This window comes from Grampus griseus (assembly GCF_964374135.1).
Source record: "Grampus griseus genome assembly, chromosome: 13".
Taxonomy (NCBI): Eukaryota; Metazoa; Chordata; class Mammalia; order Artiodactyla; family Delphinidae; genus Grampus; species Grampus griseus.
This window is the reverse complement of record NC_139007.1, coordinates 21,187,404-21,197,600: the sequence shown is the minus strand read 5'-3', so window position 1 is coordinate 21,197,600 and position 10,197 is coordinate 21,187,404. Positions and strand designations below refer to the sequence as shown.

Below are 10,197 nucleotides of genomic sequence, written 5' to 3'. Positions count from 1 at the left end.
ATCTGGAAGTATAATTAGTATATGGCAAAGAGCCATTATACTAAGTAGTGATAATAATAATTAATATTTATTGAAGACTTAAATTTTGTGCCAGGCACTATGTTAAGTTCTTCACATGCACTATTTTTTTCATGTAATTTTCAGAACAATTCTATGATGGAGGCATCCTCCTACTCCTTCTCCTTCCCATTTTACAGATGAAATAATGAGCTTTAGAAAGAGTAACTACTTACCCAAATACAGGTCTGACACTAATCTTGGTTTGCTAACTCCTAATTCAGTGTTCTCTCCATTACTGGTGCTTGGACTGGCTGGAATCAGTGGGGGAAAGAAGGGAGATAGTAGCATCCCTGTCTTAGGTTAGGGAAATGATGTATCATAAAGGTTGAAAGCAGGGCTTTCCTGGTGGCACAGTGGTTGAGAGTCCGCCTGCCGATGCAGGGGACACGGGTTCGTGCCCCGGTCCGGGAAGATCCCACATGCCACGGAGTGGCTAGGTCCGTGAGCCACGGCCGCTGAGCCTGCGTGTCCGGAGCCTGTGCTCCGCAACAGGAGAGGCCACAACAGTGAGAGGCCCGCGTACCGCCAAAAAAAAAAAAAAAAAAAAAAAGGTTTAAAGCAGCTCCAAACCTGTCAATATCCAATATGGTCTGCACTAGCCATATGTGGCTATTAAGCCCTTGAAATGTGGCTAGTTCCACCTATTGAAAGGATAATATTTTGGATGTATTGAGTTAAATAAAATATATTATTAAAATTAATTTCACCTTTTACCTTTTTCTTTTTACCCTCGATAATGGAAATTTTAAAATTGCCTATGTGGCTTGCATTCCATTTTTTTAAAAAAAATATTTTGAAGCTATAAATCAAGCTCATAAACTACTAAATAAAGTATGTTCCAGCCTCTTACCTTGACAAATATGCCTTCACGAGGGCCTGCAAGGCCAGGTTCAAATTTAGAATTTTTGGCCTCTTTGGAGTTAGACAGCAAAACATGATGGTGCGGGGGAGCCAGCTTTGCCCGCCCTCTTCTGCTCCCAGCCACACTGCACCACGAGGACACATGCATGCAGGCACACGCATGTGATCGGCCCAGCCTGCCCATCCTCACACCGCTTCCCCCACAAACAGCTGCCTCCGGCGGCCTCCAGGAAGACAGACCCCAGGAGCAAGCCCACGGAGTTCCTGGATTTGGAGGAGGGTGACTCTGGGAGGGCATCTCCTTGACCCCATCGGGGGGGCCCAGCTGGAGAGGCTCTGTGACAACGAAACTATGATACCCTCTATAAGGTACACTCTAATTTCAGGGATGTTAAAATGTGAAAAAAATGTGCATTTTTTTAAATTTAATTTTTTGTTGAAGAATAATTGACTTACAATGTTGTGTTAGTTTCTGGTGTACAGCAAAGTGTATCAGTTATATATATATAACTGATATATATATATATATATTTCATATTCTGTTCCATTATGGTTTATTACAGGATACTGAATATAGTTCCCTATGCTATACAGTAGGACCATGTTGTTTATCTATTTTATATGCAGTAGTTTGTATTTGCTAATCCCAAACTCCTAATTTATCCCTCCCCTACTCCCTTTCCTCTTTGGTAACTGTAAGTTTGTTTTCTATGTAAGTCTGTTTCTGTTTCATAAATACATTCATTTGTATCATATTTTAGATTTCACGTATAAGTGATATTGTATGGTATTTGTCTTTTTCTGACATACTTCACTTAGTATGATAATCTCTAAGTCCATCCATATTGCTGTAAATGGCATTATTTCATTCTTTTTTATGGCTGAGTACTATTCCGTTGTATATATGTGCCACATCTTCTTTACCCATTCATCTGTTGACGGACACTTAGGTGGCTTCCATGTCTTGGCTATTGCAAATAGTGCTGCTATGAACACTGGGTGCATGTATCTTTTTTCTTTTTTTAATAGATTTATTTTATTTGTTCATTTATTTATTTATTGGCTACGTTGCGTTGTCGTTGCTGTGTGTGGGCTTTCTCTAGTTGTGGCGAGCGGGGGCTACTCTTTGTTGCAGTGCAAGGACTTCTCACTGCCGTGGCTTCTCTTGTTGGGGAGCACGGCCTGTAGGCACGGAGGCTTCAGTAGTTGTGGCACATGGGCTTCAGTAGTTGTGGCTCACGGGCTCTAGAGCGCAGGCTCACTAGTTGTGGCGCATGGGCTTAGTTGCTCCGCAGCATGTGGGATCTTCCTGGACCAGGGCCCGAACCTGTGTCATCTGCATTGGCAGGCAGACTCTTAACCACTGTGCCACCAGGGAAGCCCCGCATGTATCTTTTTGGACTATAGTTTTCTCTGGATATATGCTCAGGAGTGGGATTGCTGGATCATACGGTAACGCTATTTTTAGTTTTCTTGAGGAACCTCCATACTGTTTTCCATAGTGGCTGCACCAACTTACATTCCCACCACCACCAACAAAAAAAATGTGTATCTTATATTGGATGTCCAACAGCCTTCTGCATTCCATTTTTATCAGACAACACTGCTCTAGAATCAGAATATCTGAGTTCATTCTGGCTCTGCCCTTACTAGCTGTGTGAATGGCAAATTACTTTACCCCCTCTGTGCCTTTCATCAGTAAAATGGAGATAATAATGGCATCTACCTCACAGGGCTACTGTGAAAATAATTTGATATACATCAGAGGCTCAGAGGGCCAGCTGCACATAACAAGCTCTCCATATGTGCTTAAAAGGGGAAAAATCAGCAAGACTTAGTGGTCTACCTGATTATAGAGGCTGAGGAGAGGGAATCCAGGGTAAGTGTGGAGTGTGAGCTTGAGTGACTAGAGAGATTATTCACAATACTGTAAGAAATGTGAAACATGACATGGCTGCATTATTTGTAATAGTAAGAGATGATAAATAAGCTAAACCTGTGTCCATAGGAGGCATCTATGAGTATCTAACAGATACTCAAGGCAGCTGCTAAATGAGGAGGTTTTGTGTACTGATGTGGAACTGTCTTCACATATACTTTTAGGTGGAAAAGCAAGGTGCCAAACAGTACCTATATTAGTATTTGTTAAAAAGAAAAGAAAGAGGGGATAAATGTATATATATTTGCTTGAATATGCATGGAATATCGCTGCAAGGAGTACCAAGAAACTTCTTGCCTCTAAGGAGGAAAACTGGTTGGCTGGAACATCAGAATGGGAGAGGTTAGGTTGACTCTTTGCTGTATATCCTTTTGTACGTTTTGAATTGTATGAATGGAATATAAATAATCAAAATGTCAGATAAATTAGGTTTTAATTAGGCAGTGTGAAGGGAGAATTAGTTACTTGAGAGAAGATGATTTATGGGATGGAGATCATGGACTGGGCCCCAGTAGCTGCCTGGAAATGTTGGGCTCAAACTTTGATCTTCAGGCCAAATGTCCACTGAACTAATTACCTTTCTCTCTTCTAATTTTAAGAAAAGGCAAATATATATTATTAAATCACGGCTTTCATGGATCAGTTAATAAAATTCAACTGCCACTGTATTAGGTTCATGGGAAGATTTCGAAGTGAGCCCAGCCTCCCCCATCCCCCCTACGCCTGCTATCATGTTATCAGGTCAGTGAGTCACATAAGAAAAAAAAGACGCCAGTCCTGTGCTTGGAAAGCACATTCTAGTTATGGAAATAAACATGTAAACTTATGCATAAATGCTATGATGAGGTCTATAATAGAGGCGAAAACTGGGGGACTAGTTCTCCCTGGTGCAAAGGGCAGGTCAAGGAGGTAAAGATAATTTATCTCAGAAAGACAACTTGGAAATGAGTATTTCAGACAGAGGGAGGGGTAGAAGGAAAGGAGGAAGGTGTGCAAGCGTGATTCAAGGAGCAGGGAGCCATCTCCCGGGCCAGGAAGCTGTGTGTTTCGGTATGGGTGGCAGTTGAGAAGCAAAAGTAAGATTTGAGGATGTGCCAGGACCATTAATGGCTCCCACAGATTGTGGCTATCTTCTGTGTCCTACCTATTCCATGAACACTTTCCCATATAAGTGGAGTTGTTGAGCAAATGTAAGTTTGCACAAAGAGCAAACTTGACTCAAGAGACACGGCCCAGGGGTGGGCACATGTACGACATTTTCTGGAAGAGCCGAGGATGTGAGAGAGGATATGACAGACAGATGGCTGAACGGGGAACTTGAGGACACTTGAGCGTGAACAGGTGGAGCCAGGCTGAGCTGGGGACTCAGGAGAGATTGTAATAGAGGAACCAGGAAGCGCAGGGCAACCATTGTGGCTGCTGAACTTCAGTCTTCTATTTCTGCATCCTTTATTTTTATATCCTCCACAACTAGACAACCTCCCCGGGACACCTGGCTGGGCTTTACCAGACTCTCAGTGGACACTGGGTGTCCCTGTGTGGTCTGTGCACTAGTGTTCCTGCCTCTGGCTGAGCAGTTCCCAGCCCTTGTGTGCCTTGCCCTTTGCCAGTGTGGGAGGGTGTGCAGAACCGGCTCAGAGAAGAAGCAGTTAGTTCCTGAGTGATGCCAGAAGTTAGCCGTGGACGATTCGGGGCCCTCGGTTCGGCGGTGCCTCCGAACTGTCATTGCAGGCGATGCTGACCGTGCGAAAGGGCTAGAGGACCATGCAGGAGCCAAGGGTGCCCTCCTGACTTACCTGTCACGCTTGCTTTGTTCACCATCCGGTAACATATTGCCCGTATTCTCCTTCACCTCTATCTAGCCAAAGTCGGCTGGGTCATGTGGCTCATTCCGTGAGTACTTAGGCTAGGTAATCACTACACAGGCAGCTTTCATTTACAATGTCAGTTACCTCATCTAAATAGAGCATTTTTCTAGCACGAATGGATCGGGCAGCTATTTAGGATAGATACCCTGATTCAAGCTCCATGCTTATTTATTCCCATTATGATTGGGTGACTCCCTCCCCCACCTTGAATAGGAAAGGGATTTTTTTTTCTCTTTTGAAATACCTATAGTCAATCAGCCAGCTTAGGTAGGGCCCCCTGCTATACACTAGGCATTACATTAAATGCTATGAATAAACACTAAGATAAATAAAATTCCTTCCCTCAGTGAACTTACTACCCAGTGGGTGGGAGGGAGGGGCAAAACAGATGCAAACACGGAGAAATATTAGAATATTTGGTAAACACCATGGACACCATGGTAGAACGCTATCTGGCTATTCTAGGAGCCCCAAAGAGGGTATGATGGGAGCAGAGGAGCTACATCAAACTGGGGGAAGGAGTTGACCAGGTGGAGGAAGGGAAAGGGTGTTTGCTCAGAGGAGTGTGCAAAGCAGTGGAAGCAAAAGCACCAAGTTGAAAAGCAATGGATTTGGTGTGTTCGTGGAACCGAATTTTCTGGTATAGTGGCGAGTCCAGGAATGGCGAGAGGAGGGATGGAGAGACAGGCAGGGGCTAGACAACCCTGGGAAGGAAGCCTTTTACTGGACTTCATCCTATGGGTGTGGGGATGCAGGTAGAGAGCTTTCCTGCTCAGGGAGAACAGAATGTGGAGAGCTCTGGGCACAAGGGAGTGAGGGTCAGATCTGAAAGGTCCTCAGCTGGGCTGACACAGATGGCAGAGAGAAGAGCTGCGTGGGATGGTCTGGAGAGTATGGGCCTGAAAGGGAAGCCTCGTGAATGAACTTGAACTTGGTCTTTAGGGCACAGAGGTTGAAATAGGGGAGTCACGTAATCAGCCGCCTGTTTTATGAAGATCACGGCAGCAGCTATTTATTTGGCAAGTGATCAAAAGGGGATCAGTCCAGGGCTTCCCTGGTGGCGCAGTGGTTGAGAGTCCGCCTGCCGATGCAGGGGACGCGGGTTCGTGCCCCGGTCCGGGAAGATCCCACATGCCGTGGAGCGGCTGGGCCCGTGAGCCATGGTCGCTGAGCCTGCGCGTCCGGAGCCTGTGCTCCGCAACGGGAGAGGCCACAACAGTGAGAGGCCCGCGTACCACAAAAAAAACCCCAAAAAACTGACCACGTGGTTGGCACTCGGGTTCTGGTGAGCAGTGATGGTGGCCTGGACTTAGAAGTGGCAGAATGTGGGAACTTGGGCCACATTTAGCATGTTGTGCCTATTCCCAATTACCAGACAAACAGAACAAAAACCGCATCATGACACTTCAGGTATTCATTAAAATTTTTTTTCTGTGTCTCCGTGTCCTGCCTCCACCCACATTAATTCTACATACTCTTGGCACAAACATCCTTTCCTTGGGGAAGCCGCCTTCAACCCCCAGACGGCTGCTCCCACAGCATCCTATATGTCCCTGACTGTAGCTGTTACAATGCTTTCTCATACTTACAGGGTCAGCCTGTCTCCTCTGCTACACTGAACTCCATGTGGTCAGGGGCTCTTTCCGGATACTGTTCTGGTTCTTAGTGCCTAGTACAGTGCCTGGCATATACTGGGTGTGCCACAATTTGTTGAATGGATGAATAAATGAATTATTAATTCAGATAGGTGGGATCTCTGTATTTTAGCAGGAGGATTCAGAACATTTTAATGGGATCCAAGCTAATGCCTATCTTTTCCCCCCTCAATACAGTGTGATATTTTTAGGAACAACAAAAAGACAATTAGTGAGTAAAATATTGGCTTTGATGATTTTTAAAATGATTGTAGATATCACTCCATACTTCTAATATTTCTTCTTTATTTATTTATACTGAGATCATTGACATTGAACATTGTCTTAGTTTCAGGTATACGACATCATGATTTGCCTCTCCCACACACCTTGATGTGGCCCTTTTATCGTTTGTTGTGAAGTGTCATTCAGCTGGTTTTCAAGTCTTTTTCAGAGAGAATTGTTCCATTTGTAGCTGTAGATTAGGTGGGCCTCTGGGAGGAGGGGGTTCTGGATCTTTCTACACCGCCATCTTGGACTGTCCTCAGTATTTCTAATATATAAGCTAAAGAGCCCAATAGCCACATTTTAAACAAATATTTATAAATAGGAACACCAATTCTCTGGCCATTTATTTTGAAACAGAGGCAAATTGCCTTGCTGAGAATTAAAGAGCCCTGAAAATCTGGCCTCTCCTCTCAGCCATCCTTACTTCCAGTGCCATCCACCTGGAAAGGCCTGGATGATCGGGTCTTTCTCCCGTCCTCCAGTGTGTGCTGGTGTCACCTCACTGCTCATGGAAGTCGCTGTCTGGAAGCACGGTCCACTGTGACTACTTTCCAGTGTTAAAGATCTTGTTCTTCCCGGGAGCATCAGTGCAAATTTACCCTTCGTAACATTTTTCTTGGCTGGTGTAGACATTCTAGAAGTTCACCTCAGCCATGGCTCAGTTCAAACATCTTCTCTGGGTGAGGAAACTTGCCCGATGGAGTCAGGGCTAGAACCTGGATCTTCCCATTAAGGCCACTTGCTTCCTACGGTTCCCAGCAATGTCCTCCTCCGCCTTTACACTGAACACACAGGCCACACGACTCAGTCCTTGACTCCACGCTCTGTTGTTCTTTGGTTGTCTTATATGCTCAGTCTTACCTGTGTGACAAGGCATGTGACAAGGCAGTAAAGTCTTTAAGAGCAGAGATTGTGTGACATGTGGTTGCTTTCCCCACCAGCATCAGGACTCTGTGTGTGTGTGTGTGTGTGCGTGTGCGTGTGTGTGTGATAGTAGAAGCCAGGTGGCAGACACTCCCTAACACAGCCACACCCAAGACACATTGCTTTCGCTTGACCACCAGACCCTGGAGGTCCACGCGGGCCTCACACAGCGACTCAAGTCCAGAGAGCTTAAATAATGAAAGAAATGGATGTGTTGGGTGTGTGCCCTACCTCACCAACTTTTGACAGCTTTTCTTGTTTTTTTCCTTCCTTTTTAAATCTTAATTGCGTTTTTATTTTTATTATGGTATATTTTTCTGTACATTGATCAAATGCGTGGCTTTATTTTATTTATTTATTTTTTCGCTGCTCTGTGTGGCTTGCAGAATCTTAGTTCCGTGACCAGGGATCTGAACCCACGCCCTCGGTAGTGAAAGTGTGGAGTCCTCACCACTGGACCACCAGGGAATGCCCTGGGAAGCTTTTCTTTAACTGAAGGATCGACACATTTTGTTGACAGAATCGGACAAGGATTTTACCTATGTTCAGAGACAGGAATGAAATAACACAAGGGGACATATTTGGGATGTTTACCGTCGTTCTTTTGGGGGGCGGGGGGCGAGTTGTTCGTGTGTTTTCATTCTCCCTGTTCTCTCCCCATTCAGCTTATCTGTTTTCCCTCCCATCAGGGTTTCCTGCTGCGGGGCTCTTTCTCCGTCACTGTGAGTGTGGCCTAATCGAAGACAGAGGGGATGAAGTCCATCCTCGATGGCCTTGCAGATACCACCTTCCGAACGATCACCACAGACCTCCTCTACGTGGGTGCCAATGACATTCAGTACGAAGACATCAAAGGCGACATGGCATCCAAATTAGGTTACTTCCCGCAGAAATTTCCTTTAACTTCCTTCAGGGGAAGTCCCTTCCAAGAAAAGATGACTGCGGGAGAGCACCCCCAGTTAGTCCCAGCAGACCAGGTGAACCTCACCGAGTTTTACAACAAGTCTCTGTCCTCCTACAAGGAGAACGACGAGAACATTCAGTGTGGGGAGAACTTTATGGACATGGAGTGCTTCATGATTCTGAACCCCAGCCAGCAGCTAGCCATCGCCGTGCTGTCCCTCACGCTGGGCACCTTCACGGTCCTGGAGAACCTGCTGGTGCTCTGCGTCATCCTCCACTCCCGCAGCCTCCGCTGCCGGCCTTCTTACCACTTCATCGGCAGCCTGGCCGTGGCAGACCTCCTGGGGAGCGTCATCTTCGTCTACAGCTTCGTCGACTTCCACGTGTTCCACCGCAAAGACAGCCCCAACGTGTTTCTGTTCAAACTGGGTGGGGTCACAGCCTCATTCACGGCCTCCGTCGGCAGCCTGTTCCTCACGGCCATCGACAGGTACATATCTATTCACAGACCCCTGGCCTATAAGAGGATCGTCACCCGGCCCAAGGCCGTGGTGGCGTTTTGCCTGATGTGGACCATCGCGATTGTGATCGCCGTGCTGCCTCTCCTGGGCTGGAACTGCAAGAAACTGCAATCCGTGTGCTCAGACATTTTCCCTCTCATCGACGAGACCTACCTGATGTTCTGGATTGGGGTCACCAGCGTGCTGCTGCTCTTCATCGTGTACGCCTACATGTACATTCTCTGGAAGGCGCACAGCCACGCCGTCCGCATGATCCAGCGCGGTACCCAGAAGAGCATCATCATCCACACGTCCGAGGACGGCAAGGTGCAGGTGACCCGGCCGGACCAAGCCCGCATGGACATCAGGCTGGCCAAGACCCTGGTCCTGATTCTGGTGGTTTTGATCATCTGCTGGGGCCCCCTGCTCGCAATCATGGTGTACGACGTCTTTGGGAAGATGAACAAGCTCATTAAGACAGTGTTTGCCTTCTGCAGCATGCTCTGTCTGCTGAATTCCACCGTGAACCCCATCATCTACGCTCTGCGGAGCAAGGACCTGAGACATGCGTTCCGGAGCATGTTCCCCTCGTGCGAAGGCACCGCGCAGCCTCTCGATAACAGCATGGGGGACTCGGACTGCCTGCACAAACACGCCAACAATGCAGCCAGCGTCCACAGGGCCGCGGAGAGCTGCATCAAGAGCACGGTCAAGATCGCCAAGGTGACCATGTCTGTGTCCACGGACACGTCTGCCGAGGCTCTGTGAGCCAGACGCGTCCCTGGCAGCACAGGAAAAGAAATTCTCTCTCTCTCTCTCTCTTTTTTTTAAAAGCTCAAAAACCCAGAAGAGTCTGTCGTCTCATCGGTTATATTTTTTTAAGTTGACCGCGCTCAGTGAAAAGGTGATTGTCACCGTGATCAGTTTTCAGTTCTCTAACGTTTCCATAGTGTAGGTCCTCAAACTCAGTTCTCCGGGGGTTTACGGTGAAGAAAGGCTGTTGTTTAAGGGACGGGAAGGTCCTTCAAAGTCTCAATGAAATAGGAGAGAACCTTTGGCTACACAATTGGAAGCCCAAATACCCATAGAAAAAGGCCATCAAATGAGTAATGCCTTTGTAATCACAACTTTCATTATAATGTGAAATGTACTTGTCCGGAAGTAATCAGAGATGTCCATTTTTACAACAGTTATAGTACTAAAGTAAAGCTATTTTGTAA

The 10,197-nt window shown here is 46.5% G+C and overlaps 1 protein-coding gene across 1 annotated transcript; it reads left to right on the top strand.

Annotated features, from left to right (window-relative positions):
* Positions 1 to 8,326: 8,326 nt before the first annotated feature.
* CNR1 (cannabinoid receptor 1) lies at positions 8,327 to 9,745 on the top strand (the record flags this gene model as incomplete). The annotated part of the gene is made up of 1 exon (XM_082668690.1): positions 8,327 to 9,745. The coding sequence occupies one exon, from the start codon at positions 8,327 to 8,329 to the stop codon at positions 9,743 to 9,745; it is 1,419 nt and encodes a 472-aa protein (XP_082524816.1).
* Between the last annotated feature and the right edge of the window lie 452 nt (positions 9,746 to 10,197).